At 36.5% G+C, this 26,543-nt stretch overlaps 1 protein-coding gene across 5 annotated transcripts in view; it reads left to right on the forward strand.

Annotated features, from left to right (window-relative positions):
• The window catches only part of WASF1 (WASP family member 1), an 88,325-nt gene that overhangs the window by 4,829 nt on the left and 56,953 nt on the right, over positions 1–26,543 (forward strand). Inside the window, exon 1 of one of the 5 annotated variants that reach the window (XM_074537967.1) lies at positions 5,551–5,569. The exons of the other annotated variants lie outside the window; for them this stretch is intronic. Coding sequence (XP_074394068.1) covers positions 5,568–5,569 — 2 coding nt within the window. The 5' untranslated portion in view covers positions 5,551–5,567. Of the gene's footprint in view, positions 1–5,550; positions 5,570–26,543 lie in introns of those variants that run through there. 5 annotated transcript variants of the gene reach the window in all.

Raw genomic sequence — 26,543 nt, forward strand, 5'->3', positions numbered from 1 at the left:
AAGTTTGCATAGGGAACAGGTCTGAAAGTCGTTGGGTGCTCTTAATGAAAAAATATGCACGTGTAATTCTCATACTTTACAATCACAAATGCCTGCAGATAGAAGTATGTGATGACAGCAGACTGATGGTAGACTCAGTGGTACTAACTGAAATCACAAGTACTTGGTACTGCTTCTGCAATGATAGATGTGCCTCACTAATCTACATGGGGTTTTGATTGCAATAGTAGCAGAGTGGATTAAATACGAATAAAGTTCGACTTTGCATACACTTTTAAAAGGTGAAATTGAAGGTTCCTCACACCAGGCTGTTAAATGAAAAAGCCATGATATGAGAGGTAAAATATTTTCATGGATCACAAAAATCTCAGAGAGGAATTAACAGAAATATTAACTTATAGGAGACTTAATTTTTTCTCTTAAATATTGAACAGGAGCTGTCCAATATCTTTTATTAGTCATCTGTAGAATTTGATTCATATAGTAGAATTATATACAGAGGATTTAAAACAATTTAATCAAATTCACGAATATTGGAAAGGTCACCTGAGAAGTCTAAGCAAGCTTTGTGAAAGGACAGCAGGATGACAGGTAAAACTGCCTGTTGGTATAGGCAAACCGGTGTGTTTTGAAAGTGGAAAATAAGTTTCCATTTATATGTCTGAAGAGTTTCTAAATTAACTGTATTAATGTACCAAAAATTTTGAGCATTATTATAAGGTTTGATAAGGTACTGTTATCCAAATCATAGGTGTAATCAGAAGTGGGCAAAAAAATAGAGAAGGAATTGCCATTGTAAACAAATTCATTAATTCTTATCTGCTATTCAAAGTGCATTATTAACCGTCAATTAGTTTAAAAGAGATAAATCACACTATTATAAAGAGTTTGATATGATGGATATGGCAGAGTTTGTCAAGGGAATTAAAAGATTGGAATTATTTACCCAAAGAAATGAAAGAAAGTAAAGAGTGGGCTATAAAATACATGTGAATTTAAGCTCTCCAATAGCAGATGTAAAGCAAAAACCCCTTCAGTCAGTAAAAAGCAATTTATTGAAGCCATATGTTTTTTGCAAGGAGGAGGGAATTGAGACTTTTTCCCTGTGTCTGCTAAATGTACCTATATTTCTCTTGATACATGTATGTATCTCTATACCTGTCTTTCACTGATAAACTGTTTCTCTTGAACACACAGAACCAACTTAAACTCCTTGCTTTACTTGCTTCAAACCAATAATTTGTACTTTGTTCTTTCTCATCAGAGGTGACTGCTCAAATAAATTAATATTCAGTCTAATGAAGTATTCTCAGTTTTCAGTAGCTGAAATAAATGTAATTCTTGGGTTTTGGAGTAATTTTCTGGCTGTTTGATGTAATGAACTATTTTGCACAAAATGAAGCAGTCCAAGCCAGAAAGATAACAAGTAAAACTCCTGCATCAATAGATTGAATATAGAAATGGCTTGTAGCATGGGGATGGGAAGTTTGAAAAATCATGAATGAAAATTGATGTATGAAGTGAAGCTGTCTTGGACCAGTCCAGCAAGTTTATGAGTGCCCTTTTTGGGTGTGGAGTCTTCTTTCTTTCAGAGTAGCTCTTTTGTCTTTTATCTGCACTGCATAGTAGATGTGGAGGTTATGGAAAACTGAAAGAGTGATTGATACTGAGATACTTTACTGGTCATATTTATGCTAAATACTATATTGAAGTGGCTTGTCCAGCAGCTCCCAGTTGCCAGTTCTGATGTGATGGCTATAGAGTGGCCAAAATGGAGATGTTAGGGATATTTCTCCAACATGACACTGTTTGTGGTTTGAGGATCTTTTGCCTTCCAGGCACATTCAGGTTCACATAGATTGTCTGACAGATGAGCTGTACCAGATAAGTGGTTTTCTAGAAAAAGTTCTCATTATCATAAAACAAAACCACACCCTCCATAGTGATTTTGGAACAGGACTTCAAGTAATTAAAAAAAATTGGGAAAATCACAAGTCATTTATAAGTTGATATGTGGGAACTTAAGTAGTTCAACCAGCACTTGTAAAAGTGGCATGCAGAGTCAGCTTTTCAGTAAAAAAAGGAAATGCTTAACTTGTTAAATCTTGTTCAGCCACTAGCCACTGAATATCTGTGCAGAAATGCTTAGAAAGGTCTTTTAACTCTCAACAGCCTTTTGTTGATGTTAAAGGAGAAGGCTGTGATTGACAAACTTCCCCAACTGTTTCCATGTGCAGTTGTGAAACTTAGCAAGCTTGAGAATACAGGTGAAAATACAGGTTGAGTTTGTCATAGGTCTCTTCATTTGGAGCCTCTCTTCAGGAACAAGGGCTTTACAAAAATTGTCTAATTTGTGGGGAAGGAACTTTCAGTTCTATGCCACCCAGCAACCCAGTATGGCAGATGTTGGTCTCTGCTGGTGATACAGGACAGTGGTATTTGTTACATCTTGATACTCTGAGCAAACTGCTCTGGCTGATCCTGTTTTGGGCTGCCTTGCAGAAGGAAAATTATCTTACAGTTAATTCAGGAGCAGTGATAGGTGGCTTAGACTGCTGTAGTGATGGTAATGAAAGTTCCTGGCATTGCGGTTTGATCTGAATTTTCCCTTGTAAAAACAGATCCAACCCTGTACAACAAATATGTGGTTTTGCTGGGCTTACACTGTAGCTGAGGAATGGCATTCTATGGCAGGATGCATACAGGTATCTGTCACAGGCGGAGTGAACTGAAGATTCAAGATTGTTGTGCCAGGGAAGCTTCCAGTGTGGCGCCCACTGGAAGCAGTGCTGTCTGTGTACCCAGGCAAGACAAAGGGATGCATTCTGTGGCTCTGCCTAGCATGAGTAGTCTACTAAAAAAAAAAAAAATTAAAAATATCCCTGAGTTAAAAAGAAGTTAACAGTTTTTGTTTCCCACGGAAATGAACTTCAAGCAAATCTGCCTTCAGCAAGTTCCGTGCTACAGGGAGAGATTCTGTACAATTCAGTCCAAAAAGATTATCTTGTCTACCAGCTATGTTTCCAGTAATGGAAGTCAGATATTAGAAATTACCTGTGTCTAGCTGATTTAACTAGACTTTTATACATTCTACTTCTAGCAATAAAATTTTATTTCTTTGTCCAGGAAATAGAAGTTTTATTAGCAAGGAGAAAGATTTTTGTTTATACTATTGCTCTAAAAGAGGTCCAGTTCTTGTGGGAGGAGAATTGGACCTCTCTTCCATACCTGTCACTACTCAACACATTATTTTATTCTGGGGTGACGAGTGAAGTACATGTTTAAGTTCTGGACAGGTTTGTGTTCGTCCTGTATGGCCATCTGTTCTATCTGCAGGAAAGTTCAGAGTAGTGTTCATGGCTCAAATGTTTTCGAGTACTGGCAGTATTCATTAAAAAATTGATAGCAGTGATATTACATTGAAAGGGAAAAGAAACCAATTGAGGTAGATGGGATTGATCCTTAAGATCTATCATATTTCATAGATTCTTAAAGCACTACCATATTTCTAGGCTGTCTTCTAGTAAGCTGTAGTTTCCTCATAAGTTTACTATCTGTTTGTTTATTAGAAATCTGATCAGTGTTGCAAAAAGTTCAAAACCTGTGGACCATCCCTTTGAGGGTCTGGTGATTTGGTTAATAGAGCATAGCATGTAATAGCTGGAATGATCTTCTCATGGTGGATTGCCCAATGATGGGACATCTTAATAAGTGTATGTAAATTTGTGACCTAAATTTTTTATTAATTCTGAACTTCCATCAGCTTCTGACACCATGTGCTCTGTGTAGATATTAAAGAGTTTCCATGGGAAGTAGCTGCTTAATGATCAGTATTGTCCTAAAGTAATACTTGGTAAGAAGTTTCATGTAGAATAACTTACTGGTAGAGAAAAATCTTTTAATATTTTGAATCTCTTGCCCTGTTGCATAAAACAGCCCCTTAACTTTATCTTTCATTGTTTCTGGGAATACATTGAAAAGCAAAGGCATTTGTATATAGAAGCAATCTAAATGGGTCATCTTCTGTGTCTGAGCATTTTCAGAAATGTAAGTGCTTTCCAGTAGCTCAGTGCTTCTATATGGAGCACTGGCTACCAAGGCTGATTTTTGAGCCTGAATGTGGTAAGAAGTAAGTGTTTCAGATTTTTGGAATCCTAAAACATATGCTGATTATAGATAGTCTAGTCCATCCTTGATTATAATGAGCCTCTTTACTAATAGTAATTTTTTTAATTGAAACTGTCTGTGTCATTACAAGAAAGTCTTTTTAGAAAAAAGGATTAATTTTATTAAGCAAAGAGATAAAGGTGTGGTTTTAAAATAGAGACAGTTGGGGAAAAAAGCTTTAAGAGCTATGTAACGCTAAATATGTTGGATGTTGAGGTACTGTTCTGTTTTTTGGTCAGTTTTTGTTTTATGAGAGAGCTTGGTGGTAACTTTTTAGAAGGCTGAGGGACTTTTAAGGACAAATTCTTTTCTACCTGTTTTATATCTCCTTTTTCCAGGAATTGATGAGATCATGTAGCAGTACTTTCAAACATGCACTATAAGACTCCTTAATGTAAATTTTCCACCTTCCTCTGAAGTCTGACTTCCAACATGAAGCTTGTAATGTTTGGGGGTTTTTTTCCTTGCAGCTTGCATGTATGCCATTTTTGCAAGTTAGCAGTTTAGCTTATTTTTCAAGATATTACATCCATTTAGATCCCAAGACACATCTGTTAGCTTTATTTTTAGAGTGCTCAGCTACCTCTTAGCTGGAGTTGCAGATAAAATGATAGATGGTTGTGATATCATGTTGAAACAAGGGCAACCATTTGGATACCATTGTTGAGAGGATTGTAGAGAGCTCTGATTCACCTGTACTTGGGAACAGTACTTTGATTCAAAAGAAACACTTCAGAAAAATATATGTTGTGTGTGACTGTTGAAATGTTGAAATATCTGGAGCCTTGTAGAAGGAAAATATGTATTAAGTGCACAGAGTTACAGCTTTTCAGAAAATGAAGACATTTTCAAATGCTTAAAACACACAATGAAACACTTGGTTCTAATTGTAATAATAATGTTGTTGAGGTTGACATGGAGTTTTTTTCTGAACTTTCTTAATGAAAATTTATATCTGGTACATCGTAGTCCCACTGCAGTGCATATATGAATATTGGCTAGAATTATGCAAGCCTTGGAAATAAGATTTAATAAGTGATGTGCAGATCTATTTTAGAAATATAAGATCTGGAGGATGTATTTTTGTGTGTTTGTCCTAACTGCTGAGTCATACACAAATGTTTGATCTTTTTCTGCTCTTTTGAATCTTGAATTGTTTTGTGCTTACTAGCACAATGGCAAAGGTAAGGTGAATAATATTCAAAGTTGTGTTTGCCTATAACGTATTTTTAATATATGTGTTGTCCCCCACAGGAGATAGGATGTATGCTCCCAGAAGACCAAGGAAGATGCTTCTGCTTTGTAGGGAACAGACCTAATCTCAAAGATGGGTACCCTGTCTCCTGGCCATATTTTGTAAGAGAAAATAAGGACAGCTGCTTCATTTTTTGAAGGAAAGAATGTAAGCAGCTGAGTTCATCTCCAGTGGATAGAGAAGGTTGCCTATAGATTTAAATCTGACAGATGAAAACTAGAGAAGGGATGGAATATGAAGTTACCTGTCTGTACTGTCATTCATAGATTTTAGTTTCATGTCCTACTGTATGTCGGTAGTCTGGAAAAGGTTAAAAGAGGTTTCTTCTCTGAAAAGAGATTTCTTGTCTGACAGTCCATACTGTCCTGGGCCATATGATGGGGCTGAGACAGTGCTGGCTCATTTCCAGACATGAGCAGATAGCTGTCTTCAGCTGCCCATGTAGGTGTACTGTAGATGTTGTATTAGATCTAGGCTTTAACAGTATGGTCAGATTTGACCGAACTGTATGTAATGAGAAGTTGCTTGACACAACATGTAATTAAAAGCAAGATGGGGTGGGTTTTTTTGTTTGTTTTGGTGCTTTTGTTGTTGGGGTTTTCTGTAAAAATAAAGTTGTCTGTGCAGGAATGAAAAAATGTATCTTTTACATGAAAGCTGATACACTTAGGTCTGCGGGAATGGAGTCAGTGTCTTTTAGTGTCTTTATTAGAAAAACCTAAGTATGCCTCAAACTAAACACTACTGGTGATTTAATATTTTTAATACCTTTCCTCCTCCTGATATTTCAATATGGAGTAAAGTGGTTAGGTGCACTTTGCGTAATTTACATTTTTTAAATAACGTATTAGTAATCTTAAATGCTGTTTGGGAACAGACAAAAATTAAGCTGACCAGTAACTATCATATCATGGCTTGGTAGAGAAATGAGAATTGACAGACTCTGGAACTATGTTTCATTGTGATTCCAAATTTCTCTCCTTCACCCAAATTCTGGTCTCAGCAGGATTATGTTCTTCCCTGTATGTATTAAGTTTAAAGTCACAGTATTTTCCTCTCACTCTTCTAAATACAACACCTCTATAAGTGCTGATTTCCTGTCAGCTTTTATTGCAATGGAGCATGAATTTATGAAGGTGATTTAATTCCTACAGGCAGCAGAGAGACTTTCAGCAAAAAAATTCAGCACCTCTCAATGTTTTTCCCCCATTTCAGTGCCAGATATGCATAAGCATCTATTCCTGAATCTGGTGGTGTGCTGCAAACCTTCACTGCTGTGATGCAGCTAATAAGGGCATATATTGAACTTTTTCTAAAACAAGTAGTTTTCAAACTTTTTTCCTTGGAGCTGCTGAGCATTGTTTACTGCAGTTTGAGAAACGCTACCTTGGTTTGAGTATCCCTGCTCAGTTGTACCTGTGTGTATACCCAGAAAACAGAACTGAGAATGAGGAATGCAGAGAGGCAATAGGTTCACTGTGTTTTAGTGGAGAGAGGAAGGTACCCAAAACTGCTGCTTTGCTAAAGGACAGTGATGACCTTCCCTTAGAGAATGCCATCGAATGCCTTTCTTCTCACCTCAGTGTTTGCCATCCATGGTCTGTCACATCTACCTCAAATGGCCCCCTTATCTGTAAGGGGACACGTTTCAGTGCAACATTAAACGCCCCTCAGATTGACAGCTGCTGTCTTGGAGAAAGAGATCTCTGCAGATACTGTGTGGCTGCTGCTTTTTAGTAGCTGAAGAGCCTTGAGTCACTTTAATGGTCTGTTGTGGCATGTATATAATAGATATTTCATGGAATTCATAAGTTGCTCTTTGTCAGAACATTTTGATCTTAAGGTATTAGAAACTAATTGAAGCGAACATTTCCCTTCAGCCCTTGCTGACCTCTGCAATCCACGTTACTGCTTGAAATAGTAGTTGCATTCACTCAGCCATTAAACAACTTCTAGAGCTGTACTCTGATCTCAAGAGTGTAGTTCTCTTAATGTTCTTTTTTAAGTTGGCCATAAAAGAAAGACAACAGCTACTGTCAGAAGTATTAAGCAGTAGTGTGCAATGTGAACAGACTAGTTTAACTCACTCCTAAATATAATTCTTCTAAAAATAACTGTACTCCAAACAATAAAAATTGACATAAGTTGACAGCATGTTTTAGCAGACGTTGACAAAATGTTGACTTCTAATTTTTGAGCTTTTAGATAAAAAATGTAACAAAAAATAACTGAAAAATAATTGAAAAATTAATTAAAAAAATTAAACTCTTCTCATTGTCCTTGTCTGGGTTTTTTTTTTGGTCAGGTGAACACTAAAATAAGCATTTCATTAGTCTTCTGATTTTTTTTTCCCTCATCTCACCATTGTATGCTTTTTTCTACAAAATGGTGATGCTTGCTGAGGCTCTGGATTGAGCAAGAGAAAAAATCCTCAGTTGTGGAGTAAGTTACCGTTCGCAGTTCTTACCTTTTTGTTCCTCGCTAAGCAAGGCAGTAAATAAAATGCTTTGTTCTTTTTTTTTTGTGGTAGAGGTAAGTGTTGCCTGCATGATAAAGTAGAATGATGACACACAGGACTTGCTTTAATGTGTAGATATCATAGACAAGGCTAGGCAAGTAAATGTATTACAAACTGTTACAGCTGGTGTCAAGCTATACTTGCTTAAATTGGTGGGTCACTTCAATGGATGTGGAAGGCTTAATCATTTTAACAGCCTAAGTAATGAATTGTAAATTATAGTTACTGCTTGAATTTTTTTTCTAATTGCTCTAAATAGTAATAAAGAATTTCTGTCCATTGTTCTAGTTGTGAGGCTTATCACTCTTACAAATATTTTAAAGGTTGGACTGCTAAAATGATATGAAATGAAATACTGTGCTTATTTTCATAAGTCCATCATTATGTATCTAAGCAAAAAACTGTGTTTAATAGAAGACGCATTTTAAACTGAAAGCTAGAAATTTGTATCAAGATTAAGAAGATAGGAAAAGAATAATGTGTGACCAATAAATTCTAGAATGTAAAGACTACAAACATTTTGGTTTATTTGTAATAACTAGTGTAACTAGTATAATTTAAAAATACTGATTAGGCACATGGTGTGATTCTTGGGGCTGCCCTTCCAACTCAAAATATTCTCTTATCTATGACTCAGTGATATGAAGAGGGCAAAATTTGCTGTCAGAATTTTTAAATCTTATGTCATATGGTTTTTTGAGTTTGGGTTTTTTTTTTTTTTGTTATTAACAATGCTGATACATTTGGGGATTTTTTGAGGAGTGTTATTATATCATGATGGGTAAAGCTTGCTCAGCAAAAAAATTTTTAACTGACTCAATTTGTTTATACCTAGGGCATGAAAGAATATCATTCTAACCAAAACTTTGCAGTTACTGTTTAAAAGGTTTGTTTATGCTTTCATTGTAGACAAAACTGTATTTGGAGAGAACAAAATAAAACCATAATCCTGAGTGATTTTTTTTTTTTAATTGGAAGAGTTTTGTTAAAATAAAGTTGCACAAGGTCAGACCAGTCATCTTCAGTGATAGATGAATTGTGTGTGAAATCCTAAAGGATTGCTTTGTGACCATTCACAACTATGATAAATATAAATGTCATGTAGCATCTCGTAGCATTTATAATTGTTTCAATGGAAGCCAAACAGAGCTTTTAGAGCTTTTCTGCTCTCTTTAATGTCTGGTCAGCAGTGTTATTAAGGAAGAAGACTGTTTGGTTTCATCTTATTATTGTCTCAAGACTGGAAGAAACCAATAACTACAAATGAGGTTTAAGAGGTGAAAAAATAGGATTTGGAAAAGTATAGGAAATTACTAACAAGAACAGTGAGCAGCCTCAGGATGATGTTGGCAGTTGTGTTCTGAGAAAGATTTGCTCAGATTCCCAACTGAGTCTTAAAAACTCTGCCACCAAATTAAAGGAAGCCTCGAGTGTTGTCTGCAATAATAGTCTCATTTCTGGGTATTACTAAATCACCATTATAACACAATTTGTGTGGACATCTCAGGAAACCATTTCTTAAAGTATTATAGCTTTTTATAATGAGCCAAATTTAGCAAAATAAAATACAGACTTGAAATCTGCTAAGATGTTGTGCAAAATAACCTCTTCACTTCATTTGTTCTTCGATGTCAGTTGCTATGTTCAATTGAAATCCTGACTCTTGATAACCTTCTGCTTTTTACATAGAATAAATAATTTTCCTGAAAAAGGAATCTTTATATTTGTCTGCTTCTCAATGAATTTGATTTTTTTCTCATTGGTAGTTACTAGAAAATGTTAAAGTGGAAAGTCAGAATCTAAACCTTGTCATATTCCCTTTCTTTCCAGTTACAGACTATGGATAGAGAAGTTTTGTCACAAGAAGAAAAAGTTTGGTTTAAGGGCGTCTGTGTTAATGCAGATACTTAGATGGGTTTTGGGTGGGGATGAGTTAGGCAAATTTCAAACTTTTTTTCCCAAGCCTAGTCTTTGGCAAGAAACCTGATGAGAACTGTAAAGAAAAAACCACACCACTAAGTAAGAGGTGAGTGAAAACTTGTAGCTAAAAATTCCCTCTCTCTTTCACCTACAAGGCTGAAATGAGAACTCAGACTGTTCTGCAACAAACCCCTGTTGCGGTCAGTCTGCTGTGTGTGAAAAAGAGAAAGATTATTTGGTTCCCTTCAGCATGGAATGAGAATTATGATGTCCACAGCTGTCTGTGATCACATTCTGGTGTGATGAAGCTGCAAGACATATGGATGAGTGGGATCAATGTATGACATTATCTGTGAAGGCACTGAAGTTTAATCATCGAGTTAAGATTGGTGAAGCACTGCAGCAAGAAACTGTAGGGAGGAGTCAGATGAAATAGAAAAAAACAAGCATTAGCGAATTTTTTTTCAAGTGCCTACTAAATTTGAAGGGCAATGGAGGCCTCTGTGTGATTTCTCCCCTAGGAAAATTAAGTTTTAAAACTGCCAATTTTTCTCTTAAATTATTTAAAGCTCCCACCCTTTTGAAATTGGTAGTAAAATTCTCAAGGTTTCTTTAATGATGTGCTAAATGTTGATAGCTTTATATATATATGGATTGTTTGCACTGTGAGGGAAGTTGAAAGAGTGGAGAGGGATTGAAGGATAGAAGATATGCTATAAGGAGGAAATGAATCTGGGAGCTGGAAAAGGGGGAAAGAAAGATAAATGTGTTGATAAAAAATTTAGGAAAAAAGGAGAAGTGAAGGAGTTTTGGAAGAGAGCTCAAGCATGCAGATATGTACATTTGAGAAGAAATAGAGAATAGCAGTTAGGGAAAGGAAAATAGCCTTCTTTATGAGAAACAAAATCCTGTATACAACTAAATATAATTAGTGGAAAATATGATTGAAAACAAAGTGGAAGGAGAAAAGCAAGTAGGGAAAGGTAACAAGAATACTAAGGATGCAGAGCATCAAAATGCAGATCCTTCCTAAATCAGGATCTTATTTAGGAAAATAAAACCATCTGAATTTACCATCTTCCAAAAATGTAAGGGACGAGGGTTTTGGGATACAAAACTAGATTAAACTGCAACTTGAGCTTGAAACCCTATGCAGAACTGAAAGGCCTGTAGGTATTAGTAGAGCTTATTTATAAGCAATATTTGTTTTATTTGAAGAAATTCTGGACAGTCAGTCTAATCTCTTGTTAGCCATTGTCATTCATCCTGAATAGAATATCTGTTAGGTTTTCATCTTACTTCCTGACAGATGCTTTTTTCCGTAAAGATAGCAACACAAGGTTTTGCAGAGCCAGTTATTTAAGTGTGGGTATGAGGCTTCAGTGCCTTATGTTAACAATCTACACAAAGCCTCAGCAGTGTCTGGTTTTAAGAACATTATGCAGTCTGAAACTTTGTGACTAACTTGGGCTTATATGTTGTATAAAATGCTTGCAGTGTGGACACTAAACTTGAGGCAGAAAACCTGTCTCTGTTTCACCCCTATGTCTGTATTTTGAAAAAATTATGGATTTAAGTGTATATATTTTAATTGCAGTATATAATGTATATAGACAATATTTTTATTTTAATATCTATATGGCTCATTGATTTTCAGAAACGTGTTTGTTGGCATGGAGATTGTCAAGAAATTCTTGAGGTGCTGATTTCATTAAGCAGTCCCTGCTGATTGTTCTTGCATTCAAGGCACCCTGCAGTTGTGTGGTCTTAGATTGAGCAGGATTGGGTACTCATCCAAGGTCTTTTTGTTTTTGTAGAGTGTTTTTTTTTTTTTTTTGTTCTGGATTATATTTTGCTTGCATTAATACTCTCCAGAAAATTTTACCTGCATGCTTGAAGTAGAAACAGAGGTAGAAACTTTAGGATTTCTATCTGTACTGCTTAAAAAGTGGTTATTAAATTATTACCAAAGTATTCATTGTAGATTTATGCAAAACTTTTCCAAAAATTCTTGTCAAATCTATTTCTGCACTGGTGAAATCAAGGAGGCTTTGCAATTTATTTCAATAGAATCAGGCTCCTTATAAAAAGAAGTAGGGAAAGCTGAGTTGACTGCAGAGATTTCCTGAAGTTTCTCTTTAAAGAGAGAATCTGTCTTTTTCATTCTCATCACAGTATGCTTAATTTTAAACTAGCAAAGTAAGAAAATAAGGCATCTGTGTAGATTTGGAACTGGACTTCACAGTTGGGCTTTTGTGAGAAATAATGGCGATGAGTATTCTACACAAACCATTCTTTTTAAAATCTCAGCTGTAACTGGTCCTTATTCTTAAACTAGGACTGTTTTTCAGAGGAAGATAATTCTTGTAAATAAGTTATTTCAAACTGGAGACACCCTATTCTGTGAATACTTTCAATTAACTTCTTAATTTTAAATGTGGCATTATTGATGGGGAAAGTATTAATGAACTTGGGGATGAGGGATTTTGAAATAAAATAAGCAATAACAGTGACAGTTCAAATGAAATAAGATTTTATGCTGTCAATTCTGTAAGATGGTAGAAACAGATTATTCTGAAATCTAATAAGCAGTTTGCATGCATAAGTAAGTTATCAGTAATCTGATGCCATGTCAGACAGACATCTGTAATTGTTTATTTTTCCAGAAGAAAAAATACATAGTTTAAAATAAAACATTAAAGTAGTGCTGGGAGGGGAGGGAGGGCAGGGAGTTTATTTTGCATTACATTCTTCTCAGAATGTAATCTTTTAGTACATCATCAGGACTCATTTAATTGAGACCATTTCTTCATATGTTATATGCCTCAACTGATGGGACCCATTTTATTTTAGTAGTAATTCCAGTCTTCCTTCCTGTTTTATTTTGTATTGAAACAACTGTAAGGGGAGATAGTCCTACAATTCTAAGATAATAACACTAGGAAAACTTGGTAATATTTCCATATATGTGTTTCCTGATTCTTTTAATCCCTTAGCAGTTCTCAGCCCTTTACTATCCAGGGGGGCCCTGTCCAATTTCCTAATAGTCCTTTTGAAGCTGGAACCCCAAAACGAGTATTGTAGGTTTTCCCTACCAGTACTGAGTTAGAGGCGGAATGGTAACTTTTCTTTTGTTTTTTTTCTTTTTCCTGGCTTGTTATTTTTCTTCCTAATACAGCCCAGAGTGCCATTTGCCTGATTTGTGATGAAAAGGCTTTGTTGGCTTGTCTTCAGCTGAGGATCTGGGTCTGTTGCAGCCCTCAGGTCCTTCTCAGCAGGGCTGCTGCCACTTGTCCTGCCAGCTGTCAGCCCTATCTCCTTGTACTTACCCTGATTCAGCTGACTCATTCCTCAAGTATCTTCATATAATTCCTTCCACTATCATACAGTGAGTTTGGGTAGGAGATTTTGGGTGTTGTTTGTTTAGGGTTTTGTGTTTTTTTTTTCCATGCCAAACAGGATCAGAACTATATGTCCACCTCTTCTTACAATCTATGATAATTTAAAGATGATTCGGGAATCAAGGACTTGGAAGCATGAAAGAAAAATGGTCCTGAACATCTTGAAGGCGAAGTCCCCAAAGGGCTTCCTTAGATTTGTGTCCTAGAGAAGAAAGCTAAATTTCCAAACTTGTAAATTACCAAGAAAAGGAATACGTCTCTTTTAATTTTCGTATTTGCAGTGAGAAGTTATTTCTGCTGAACTATTGTATAGTCCCAAAATTTCTGTAACTACTTAGTTGTAGTCCCAGCAGTGGTTATACAATCACTTCAACTCAGTGTTATTCTCTGTTGACCTTTGAGGATGTCATCCCAGTAAAGACTGTCCATCCATTTACTATGTGTTTAATCTTTTTTATAGACAAATAAATACTTCCTTTTTGGGGATGTGAATACCAGCAGCTTTCAGAGGAAAAATGAACAGATACTTCAAAAACAACATTACAGTCACATTGTGACTATTTGCAATAAAACCTGCTTTATACCCATGTATTTCAAATATATTTGTCATCATAATTTGTTTTGATTAATATAGTTAAAATTGGGATTTTTTTACATAAATAATGAGATCAAACTCTTATGAGATAAACCTCTTATCATCTTAAGTATTTCTTTTGAAGATACAATTTGAACAGAGAGTGGAGGAATGAGGTCTGATAGATCTGTGTGTGAAGAAATTAATTTTGTTAATCTTTTGTTCATGGAAATTTTAAAAGACGTTTTCTGACAACCTAATCTAGTAGTTTATTTTCCCTTAATATTGCAGCTGAAATTAAAGTCATCCATCATAATGATGTAGATAAATAAAGAAAATATTCCTCACAAAGGTGTTACTACAGGCTAATGTTCGTCTAGTAATGACATAGATAATAAAAACTAATTTGAATAATGTGTGCACAGAAAGTTACTGTGACTGAGATAAAGAATGCAGGAGCATTTTGGTCTCAAAAACAGACACTAAGATGTTACAAATAAAACTTTCCTGTGATTCTGATGGTTTTGTTACTGTTTTACCAAGTAATACTGCAACATTAGGACCAAAAGTGTTTATATTTGGTAGACGTATGACAAACAGTGGTAGTAGCAAAGCAAGCCTCCTGCCCACACACCAAATGCTGTTGCCTGCTTTCAATTCACATTTAACATAGTCACTTTAAGGATGTGAAAGGAAGCTGGGTGTTCCTTTCCTTCTCTAAACTCAAAGGTTATTTTCCATCTTTTACATACTTTATTTTGTGTTTTAAATGGAAGGTGCATAGATATGACTGGTCTCTTCTCTTGCCTTCTGAGAAACTTTCTGATCCTTATGAAGTTTAGCAAGGCCAACTGCAAGGTCTTGCACCTGTGTTGAGGCAATGCCAATCCATAGAGGCTGAACAGTAATTCAATTTGGGCTGCATCCAAAGCAGCGTGGCCATAAGGTCAAGGGAGGTGATTCTGCCCTTCTGCTCTGTTCTCCTGAGACCTGTGTGGAGCACTGGATCCAGCTCTGCACTTACCCTAACATGGGAAGGACATGGACCTATTGGAGCAAGTCCAGAGGAGGCCATGCATCAGAGGAGACTGAAGTGCCTCTCCTATGGAGACAGGCTCAGAGAGCTGGGGTTGTTCAGTGTAGAAAAGAAAAAGTGTCGGAGAGACCTTACAGCACCTGTCAGTGTCTAAAGGGAGCTGCAAGAGTGCTGGAGAGGGACTTTTGTAAGGGCATGTGGTGAGAGAGCAAGGGAGAATAGCTTCAAACTGAAAGAGGGTGGGTTTAGATTGGTTATTTCTCAGGATCTTTTGGAGGTTGCTGTGACCCCAAGCGATGTTAAAAGTCTCTTTTCCCAGCCCAGCACTTGAAGAAGGAATCAGAGCTCTTCAGTTCTCGGTCCCATGGTTGTTTATTGTTCCTTATCTACAAAATATTTTCTCCTGCCCTGCCGAGGTCCGTCCAGCAAGACAGTCAGAGACACTCTGCCTGCCCCCCTGGGGTGCTGTTATGTCTTTATACTAAAAACTACGTATACAATGTTTACAATTACTTTCCAATACCTATCACCCATGTTAGGCAGTGAGCTTCTACTCTAAACCAATCTAAAAGTGCCAACATCACAGGAGAAGATGGTGACCAAGAAGAAGAAGGAGAAAGGCTGGACACACCCAGATCCCTCCATCTTGCCTCCTGAAACCCCAAAATCTACTTTTCCACCCCATGATAACTTCACTATTATTCTACCTAAACTGTTGTGGCTTGCTGATCTTCATCTAAGGTTGGTAACTTGCTCCACAGGTCATAATCAAAGCCACAGGCATTTTGGGCTCTGTGCCAGGGTCTCTGAGCCCCCTGGCAGGGGTCTTGGCTGCTCAGGACAGCCAGAGGATGTCCTAATAACTGGGTACCCACAGTTATTAGGAAGAAATTCTTCACTGTGGAGGTGGTGAGGCACTGATACAGGTTTTCTGGTGTGTAAGGTGTGTGTGCGCCATCCTTGGGAGCTTTTAAAGCCAGGTTGGATGGGGCTTTGAGCACCCTCCTCTAGTGGAAAGTGTCCCTTTTCCTAAAAAGGCAGACCTCTTCAGAGATCTCTTCCAACCCAAACCATTCTGTGATTCTATGAATTTATGGTGCATGTAGATTGGAAAACAAAGGTTTGTTGTGATTTCACTGTACTTTTAGTGGAACTCCATATTAATTTTTTTTTTCTCTGTGTGCTTTGTTATAGTAGTAGCATATTAGAATCAAAAGATTAGTGTTGTACTTCTGGTTTCTGAGCAGGGGATATTTTTGATGAATACTAAACTTGGTTTTGTTCAGTTGACTTTCTCAGCTGGCATTGTAGTGTCCACATGTGTAAAATCTCAGGATGGAGTGCTGAATTCCCAATAAACTAGTTGATCTCAAACAGAGACCCAACCCCCAGGTGGAGTTACTTACCTGTCTTATGTTTATCTTACCTATTGTTTTGCCATGAGCTGATTAATTCAGGCAAATTTGTAATCCTTGTAGGTATGATGACAATCCAAACAATAGTGAAATAGATTGTAGGACATTATGTTCCCTGTATTTCTTCATTTTTACTGCAGGGCAAACAAATATATATTCTTTGGCTCACAACGAGTACACCTGCTGAAATACAGGACCTTTGCTCAAGACTATTGCTCTGTGCCAACAGCATTATTATAACTGTATTTTTTTCAGTCAGCAGAGCAGTAGGAGGAATAATGCATTTAAATACACCAAATCATATTTAATTTGTTGCTTAGCAGCCAAAGCAAATTATGGAAATCTCTGAGGCAGATCAAAGATTGCTGTAGTATAGGGATTTCAGATCATCTTGCCCATTTTTTGTTTTTACTTAATGCTACACCAAAGTTCAGAGTTGGGGAGAGAGAAATCTCTTTTCCTAGTTACCAATGTTCTCCGTAGCAAAAATAATTTTGATGAAACCTGAAATGGCATCAGAAGAGCAAAAGTGATTGCTATAAAAAAGGCAGAGTTAGGATTAGAGTACAGGGAGAAAGAAAAACAATTCTGCCTTTTGATATGTCACCAGATGAGCACTTCAGTTAGATACATAGATGAGAAAATGTGATATATTCCTCATCTGGATGTTGAGGAAATTCTCTGGATGCCGAGTTAATTTACAGGTTTTTTCACCATGTAAGTTCCAGTGCATGGAAAATGCACTAACTAGTCAGAGCTATTGTGAAGGGACAGGTGATTCACTTTCACATTGTGCATAGGGCAAGCTGTGTTATGTGTGAAATCTCAGTTGTTTGGTATTAATTTAGTTTTGCTGTCTATAGCTGGATATGAAATGTAGTAATTCCCACAGCAAAAGCAAACACAAGCTTTGAGCACATACAATTCTTTCAATATTCTTCTGTCTCCAATATTTTGCGCAAGAAGGAATTGCTATGAATTGATGTTTGAGAGTTGCGAGTATGGAATATAAAATCTGTTTAAAGATAAAAGTACTTTCAAAGACATTGAAAGGTAAGATATGTATATAAATACACACAAAAAGAAAAAAGGTAGATACTTTAAATATATAGGTAAACATTAAGGTATATGCAGATAGGGATGTTCATACATGGGTAGTGAAAGATCATCTGAGGGACTGGTATAGCTCTATAACAAGTGTTCCAAAGCTCATGCAGTGGGGAAGAGTGTAAGTTGGGAAATATTTTACTGTTTTTATTTTTGAGCACTAAGGAAACAACTGCTGCAGTACATGACAGCTGGGCACTCTAATGAGAGATGTGCATGCATGTATGAATTGAAATTTTTAAGCTTAAACCATGAAAGTGGGCTAATTTTGAGTCAAATGTTTTGTGATTGCGAATCTGTTGCTGTCATGAATTATTCTTCAGAGAAACTCAAAACCTTTTGAACAGAAAAATCCTTTTGGTGGGAAACGTGATATACAGTAATATCTTTGGTACCCAGCACACAAGTACCCAGGCCACAGTCCATTTTCTTTGATGGTCAGTTAGGAAATAGGAGCTGAAATTCCCTGGCTATGACCACAAGTGTGATTTTTAACTTTAAATCTTTGGTTTTGGGTAGGATTTTTTTTTTCAATTTCTTTTGGCTTAAAGATAATGCTTACCCTTATTTTAAAGTTCCTCTATGTGGCTTAAGTGAGTAATCCTTATGTGTGGGTAGCATCATTTTGAGGGTAGCTTTTGATGCATAAAAGCAGCTGCTGCAGAGAGATACTGGATATTTATGGAAGTTGGGTTCCAAGGTTTGGGCTTTTTTGTGTATGTAAGGGAGCAGAGTATTTTTCATGCTAACATGAAGAAAGAAGTGTATACTTTAAAAAATAACATAGAAAATGTTAACAACTTTTATATCACAAGTATTTTGTAAAGAAAAACTCAAACACACTACAATCTGAATGTTTACTTTGCTGTGAAATCTTTCTGCAGTTTGTACTGCAGTTTGGTCTTCTAAGAATTCTGTTTATGCAGCATCCTTTGTTTATAGGTATTTATGTACTTCGAGGCTTATTGATTTAGTAAAACATGTGAGAAACATTGGAAGTATATGTTTTCTTTCATAAGCTAAAGCTAAAGGAATGGAGAATCTTTGGGGACTGCCTGAAGTTAACACAATGTGAGAAGCTTAGAGTTAGAGCCAAGTCTGCGGATTGCTTATGCCCTAACCTCAAATGTCTTATTTTTCCTTTTTTGGCATTCAGAATTTAATTTCAAATTTTAATTTTCGACAGTTGTAAAATTGTAGCTTACAGAACAATGCGTACATAAACATCATATATCTCAAAAGATTCTTTGGTACTAAACCTGAAATTTTACAAGTTAATTTAGTTATAATTGAGGGAAGGGGCTCTTACTGTGTTGTGTTTGTGGTGTGGTTTGATTGGTTCTTTTTTCCTGACAGAAGCAGATACTGTTATTATAGTCTACAGTTTCAATGGAAAAAAGAGAAAGAGAGACTGAAGAGCATGCAGGGAGCATTATTTTGGTGTTTCAGTAATGAAAGTCAAAGATGATGTTACCAGTCAGCAGTGGGCATCTAATGGACAGTTTGCTTACTGACAAAAGCCTTAAGGGAGGTAGGCTACAAATTAGAAATGAAATCATCAGAAGTGATCTCTTTCTGTAAGATACAGCTTTTAGTTTGATTTGGAAAACCAATTCCTTTATCTGTGCAGGAGCTCACTTTTTCTCAAAACTTATAATGGACAGGCTTCTCTCCATGTTTTCCATAGGAGCCATATAGCTTCAACTATAGGGGATGTTTCTCACAGGCCCCTTCTTGTCATGTGCTCACTTTTAGAACATGAGGTCTGTATATTTCTGGCAGAACTGTTGCTAATTTTACATGTGTGGTACAGCAAAAGCACCAAGAGAGATTCCTTGTGTCTATCAGAAAGGCAGCAACCAGATATAGCCCCAAAGCAATTTATGGTAGTGTGATCCCAATTGTAATCATTGCTCAGAACCACCAGCACTATGCTGATGTTCGGCAGCCAATCTGTTTCCATCTTCTGGGGCATTACAGGACTGGGTGTGCATCTCTTACATGGAGGGAGGGAGAGACAGGTGTCAGTAAGGGGCAGACTGCAGATGCAGAGCACTTTGGTTATCCGCAGCCCCTTTGCCCCTGCTACGTTTGAAATTCCTGAATAGTGTGGACTACCCGTCAAGCACATTGGGATAGCAGTTTGCATAATCTTGAATTATCTCATTCAGGAAATGGAGGTGCTCCTGTGAGGCTGAAAGCATTCTAGTGATCCTGCTTTTCTCTCTGTGTTTGGATCTAACCAGCCACAGACTATGTAGAATTGAAAATTACTGGCAAGAACAATGTTGAATCTTGTTTCCTAGCCTGCAATCTTGCAGACAGGGCAGAGAATTAGGATTTTTGAGGGTTTTGTGTGCATGGGATGATATTTAGAAAATAAACTTGTGACGAATTGTTTTATCTTAATTTGCATTGAAATGCATTTGAAGATTACATAATCTTGCAGGATTGGATCATTATCTTTATTGCTATGTTTCTTCATTTATGAGCTATCTATATCCCTCAAGCAGAGTGAATTTGTCTGCCTGCTTGCATTTATATTCTTAGCATAATAAATTCTAAGCCAGCAGAAGATACCACAATGGTTGATGTTATTCAGAGCTGCAGAGCTGTAATGGTAGCAAATATGTGAAATTGTTTAGTTTGTACAGAGAGATGTTGTGCTTACAGAGTAGAAAAGTGCATGCATTTTGTATGTTTTGTGATCTCAGGGTTTTTTCCCCTAATGCATAGCTGAAGTTTACTTGAAATTACTAAAGGTAGATTTCTTTCCTAGCTTCTCTAGGGAAATTAATTCCAACTGCTTTTCATGAATGTAAAAAATTACTGAAGTCTTTCTGTGGAATTATAAACAAGCACTAAACTTGCTTGGTGCTTGTACTTTTATGTCATTACCCAATGAACACTAGGTGAGCACTGTGATGCCATTAAAAGTCTCTGAATATTGAATAAATGAAGATGTTCATTTAATTCTCACATCAATAAAAATGTCTGGAAATTTGGACTCTGTTAGGGTGTCAAATTTTGGTGGATTTTTTCCTTCTTTAATTGCCTAGATACCTTTTTTAATGGTTTTATTTATTTTAACATTTGGATACAGGAAGGAGTATAACAGTCGCATTCAGATGTTTGGAAGAGATAGAAATGTATTGGAGTGAAAGGCCACAAAAGGATTTAAGGGATTGGAGTGTCTGTAACATGGGGATTGTCTTGAGGAGCTGAGGTTTAGCCTAGAGAAGACTCAAAGGAACCTTATCAATGTGTATAAATGCCTGACAGAAAACAGTAAAGAAGATGGAGCCAGGCTCCTCTCAGTGGTGCCCAGTGACATGACAAGGGCATGCGCACAAATTGAAACACAGGAAATTCCATTTAAACATAAGAAAAAACTTTCTCTTTGTGGGTCTAGTTAAACACTGGAAAAGGTTGGCAGGACATTGTGGACTTTCTATTTGTGAGATACTCAAAACATGACTGGTAAGGCCTAGAGCAACATGACTTGATCTAGATAATTTTCAGAGATCTTTTTCACCTGCATTGATTCTATAATTCATTGGCCAAAGTTCTTCTGACTTGCTTTCTGTGGAGGTGAGCTTTTGAACCTTCAAACGTGGTCTTTCTTAGACCTTCTAGAAACATTCTTGGAGGAATGAAGCAGCACTGGAGTTTGCTCAGAGCAATTGTAATCTTCATGCTTTCAGGTTTCTAGACCATGATGAATCAAAACCAAGGCTGTCCTGCTTAATGCTGCTAATAATCTCCATCTCCAGGAATGGGAGCTTGGCCTTGATGATCTCTAGTGGTCCATCCAAAGAAATGTCTCTGTGACTCTCTGCCTTCCTGTGAATTTTAGATCCTTGTGTTCATCAAACACGAGGTAAAATGAGTAAGGATTCTTGCTAATTGCTGTGAATGGGATCAGAATGATGAAGTGATCCAAGCAACCTCTTGTAGCTGCAGTACTTTGAGGGGCTGTCATAATGCATGTGGTGACATACCTCCTATCCCTGTGTTTGGAATTTCTGCAGCTGAGGATTCCTCCCACTAGACACATACAAAGAGCAACTTTGTTGTATCAGCAGGTATCATAATGTGGAGACAGTGCAGCAAAAGAAGATTCTGGTTGAAAAGAAGTCTGAGTTTACCCGGGTCCTTGCAGACCAACAATGGAGAGTCTGTGGTCAACACATATAAAATAACATCTGGATTAGTAACTCTTTTCCTTTTATAGAACAGGTGGAAGTTTATGCAACAAAAGTACCTAAGTTATACTGCACTCTTTTCCTCAGCAGTAACATGGAGAAGTTGTCATTGGGGTAAGGATCATTTACCTCTGTGCTGATCTATTTTCATGATTCTCTGCAGTGAATGAACTGTAATGAGTAATCAAATCCCTTCATGTTAGCTGCTAACTTGTTTTTGCTGTAGCTAGTGTCACATTGAATATATCATGAGATAATGATACATTTTCATAGCTTTTCATATCTCTGAAAAGTTATAGCATGTGGGCTTCTTATGCTTGTTTTTAATGCTGATTATCATGGAAGATTGTCCTCACTCCTCTGTTCTGTATATTTTCTTCCCTGAGAAAATGGGTGGGAGGTGGGGGAAGGCAGGAGGAAGGAGGTAGTACTGAAAATGAAGTTGCAGCCCATCATCTTCTGGAATGGTGGGTGGTTCAGGTTGTGTGCATTTTAGGATTCTGTGTTTTAGGAAGCTGACATAAAACCATGCAGCCGATGAAATGATAATTACTTCACTGAGTGACCCAGTGTGTAGGTATGCACACACTTGCACATTGGTCTAAATTTACTTCTTTTACTGCAATTAATGTATCTTATTAGTACATATTATTTTGAAGTGAAAGACTGAAAACATGGTTTTCACATTTACAACTAATTATACTTATGCCTACTTTAGTTTCAGACAAGTAGTCAGTGGCTTGATTGAAATCTTGAAAAGCACAGTTTGTATGGCACGTGTTCCTCTATATATAGCATAGAATTCTGATTTCTGTATGGTGTGTAATAGCAGTAACATTTGCTAAAATACATTTGAAATGTCGTAAATTACGTAGAATTCTGTCAAGTTATATAAAGTCAAGACTTATTCTCCCCATCCCAGTAATTAAAAGTATGTAGGAATTACTCATCTTTTTATCTCAATAAACAAGAGGGATCATAAAGAATCATTCATTTAAATAACTTTGGTAAATGCAACTTCAGGCAATTTATATTGTGCCAAATATTTATCTTAAGGCTTTGAGCCTCGTTTAAACAGATAGAGAAGATGGAAGGAAATGGAGTGGTTTAGAAAGGTAAGATCTTCATGTATATACACAGAAAATATTGCCCATGGGAAAGCAACAGGTGTCTTCAAAAGAATAATACCGTTTTCCTCTTTACTTTTTTGTCTTAGTTCTAATGTTGGCTGCAGAAGCTCTTATGAGAGATCACAGACCTAAGCCTCTTTTCTGTGCCTCTGGCATTCTGAATGAAGTAATGAAGTCTCTTCACCCAGCAACAGGTAGCTTTTTGGTGACTGGAAGAAGGAAGAGTCAGAGATCCAAACTGCCAAAATATAATTGAAATGCAGAGAAGAAAGTTACTCAACCAAAAAAAAGAAAAAAAAATAGAAGCAGAAGAAGAAGAAAAAAAAACATGAAGAAATAAGATGAAGAGAGAAATATGGATGTACTGCCCTGACCCTGGCTGGATGCCAGGCACCCACCAAAGCCTCTCTGTCACTCACCTCTGCAGCTGGACAGGGGAGAGAAAATATAATGAAGGATTCGTTACTTAAGAGCTGGAATAGATCACTCACCAAATATTATCATGGGCAAAACAGGCTAGAGTTAGAGATATTAATTGAATTTATTATTAACAAACCCAAACCAATGGGTTATAAGGATATGGACAAAGGGAAATGAAATAACGTTTTCTTTTATCACATTTATCATCCTCAAGACAGATGAATAGAAGCTGTTGGAATAATAAAAAAGGAAATGACCCCCCAAAACAAACCATCAAAAAACACCAATAACAAATAATACCATTTTTTCCCTTCCATTTTCTGTCCCCACCAAAGGTGTTTCTGAAACTTCTCATTCTAAAAATCGATAACATGACTAAAAAATAAAAAGGAAAATGAAAAACCATCATCCCAAACTGTTGTTTAAACGGATTGTAAATACATTCTCTCCCTTTAATAATATTAAGTGAAATACTGAGATACTGGTTTGGCATCATCTGGGGCCATGAAGGAAGCTAAACTTACCAGCTGCTTGGAAGAATAGTTTATGTTCCAGTAAAAGTGGTTTCACTTTAGTCTTCATTAAATATTGTAATGGAGGAATCAGAAAACTCAGTGTTGTTTGACTTTTTTTGAAAATCAGCAAATGAGTAGAAGACCTGAAGTGGGCAAAATTACATGTACAAGGAAACTATTGTTTTGTGTTGCACAAAGCACTTCAGTTGCATTTATATGCAATGGTAGGATTGGAAGGCAGAGGAAGAGTAGGATGTACATACTTCAGCACACAAAATGTGAATAGGTATACAAATAGTTACAATTTACCTGCAGGCCTAGAGGGTTTCTAATTTTTTTCTAAATAGACACTAATACAGAAACTAAGAATTTTTATAGTGCCCCTGTACTGACAATGTTGTAGATTTATAAGGACAGGTAATTTGCTGTGAAAAAGCTGAACTCCTGCCTAGTCCAAAGGCAATAGTTGTGTTTCTGATTTTTATATTCACAGAGCAGTAGATATAAAATTCATACTGTTCAGCCTGAATGAGTTACTTAATTCTAGGTGAATGGCTGGATTTTTAGTTGACTGAAATTCCTTAGAGAAGCATAATGATTTGAAATACATGGATTTTGCCTGTCTCTACAGAGGTATTTTATTTGTAGTTGGTTTGGCTTTTCTTTCAGTTCTGTTTTTCGATTTGCTGTGCTCAGAGATTGGAAGAAGAGATGAGCAGCTGAGAACTGTGCAGAGTAGGAAAAAGATGGCATTGTTCCCTGTAATAAGTACCTACAATGTGGCTGGGACCACTGGTGGAAATGATGGCATGGTTTTGTTTATCTTGCTTTTAGGGCTTTACTAAAGTTCTGTGTTATGCACTGATGTGTACAGACTCACTGAGGTATGAAGTACAGATGGTCCTTCAGCTCCTTCCCAGCCACCAACCCTCCTGTCCTTCATGCAGTATGGATGGATCCTGAGCTGGATATTTTGAGAGCATATGACTGGTTTTCTGCAAAAAACCTTAAAATAGCAGAAAGAAGGGTTCTGCACAACAAATAGTGATGTTTAAAAGCTCTTTCTGGAGGAGAAAAAAACCCCCAAACAACAGAAAACAAATGAAACTAAATGGGAAAGATTTAGAAACATTCTAGGAGGAATGGAGCAGCACTGGAACAGTTTATAAACAGTTTATAAATAACCAACAAAAATAATAATAAATAACCAACAAAGCGGAAACTCCAAACAATCTTCACTCCCCCACCTCCCTTGCAAAAAGTGCATGAAACGAAACAAAACAACCCCCAATGGACCTAACTATGGAGCCTTGGGATAATTGTGATCAAATGCAGCAAAATTGCAGACTAGTCATCCTTCAGGTAGAAGGTAAAAATTAGAGTGAGGTCTAGTACTACCTAGGAGCTTAGGACCCCTGAGTACAACCTTCCCTCTCCCATTTTTAACACCAAAACAACCCCATTGCACTGTCATTATTGTCTTGTATGTACAAAACATAGATTATTAATAACAGGATTGATTCTTTTTAAAAATTTCTTCTGTCTTTAATATGTTTACATCCACTTGACTTTTGGTCCCATTACTACAAATTATTTTGATAAGAGTAGAACATTCATTTTTAGATGACTTTGTAGGATTGGGATTTCTACAGGAGAGGAATCTGAGCTCTTATTTCTCATTGAGAGGCTCATTTTCAGACACTGTAATAGTGCACGAGATTTTTATTTTCATATGATATTTGGGATCTCACATCATATATTTTTTTTAAAATGTAAATAATACCTGTCTTGGCTACCTGAAGTTTTCAGCTCTCCTTTGCTAAAAGGAGAGCAGAAAGCAAAGTAATTAATTTTCCATAAAGCTGCCAAAAGCAAACTTCAGCATTTATTCTCTGGAATGAAAATATTTCATATTTTTGGGTGACATGGTAAATGTATCTTATTTCATAGAGTGGGTCTTAAAAAGATGTACATTATAGATTTTTCTTTCCTGACTTTCATCATGACATTATGTTAATAGAATTGAACTGATAACCTCCATCTAAACCAGTTTAGGGACTGTATTGCAATATTGAGTAAGTGCATTACATAATAACTTTAAAAAAGACAGCCTTCTCTCTTTCGTTATTTGTTGGGTTATATTCTAGTATATTCTATGGCAAGCTTATTATTTCAACTGATTTTTCTTTAAAGTAGCAATTTAAAAAGCTGGTTTATATCTGCTAACTTAGCTGTGACATTTGAAACTTTTTTTTCTATAACAAAACCCTTGTATATTTTCTTGGCTTTCACTGTAACTATTTTACTTGTTTTTACTCTGGCTGCTTAGCATGATAACAGTAATCACACCAAGAATTCTGTGGATATTTATGACTACAGTTCTGGTGTCTGTGCCTGCTTTAAAAATTTTGTTGAGTGGAATTGGCACCTAGGTTATAAAGCAGCCCATTGACCTGCCCTTCAGGCTGTGCTGGTAAATACTACTCTATTAGAAAAATTTTAGACAAGCATAAGTATCAGCAACAGAAGAGAGTAAGTGGAGTGTGACTGATGCTGTTGCCTTCTATTGATGAGAACTACTTTAAAAGGAAAGAAAATACTAAAATTTTTCTAAAATCTGTTCATTTCAGGAAGGCTTAAAAATGCTAGGGTTTTTCTGCTTCAAAAATTCTTATATTTATTTACCTTTAGGATTATGTAGCTGCAACTCAGTTCTTTAGACTTGGCTAGTAATCATTTTTTATCTTGGTAACATCAGCCAAAGAATGGGTGAAATGGCCTTTCATAATTGTGAACTTTTTCTATTGGTGCATCTGTCTATAATCAACTGATTAAGGTAGGTGATCTTTCTGTATCAGTGTTCAGAATCCACATTTTAAA

The sequence above is a fragment of the Zonotrichia albicollis genome, chromosome 3 (assembly GCF_047830755.1).
Source record: "Zonotrichia albicollis isolate bZonAlb1 chromosome 3, bZonAlb1.hap1, whole genome shotgun sequence".
Lineage (NCBI taxonomy): Eukaryota > Metazoa > Chordata > Aves > Passeriformes > Passerellidae > Zonotrichia > Zonotrichia albicollis.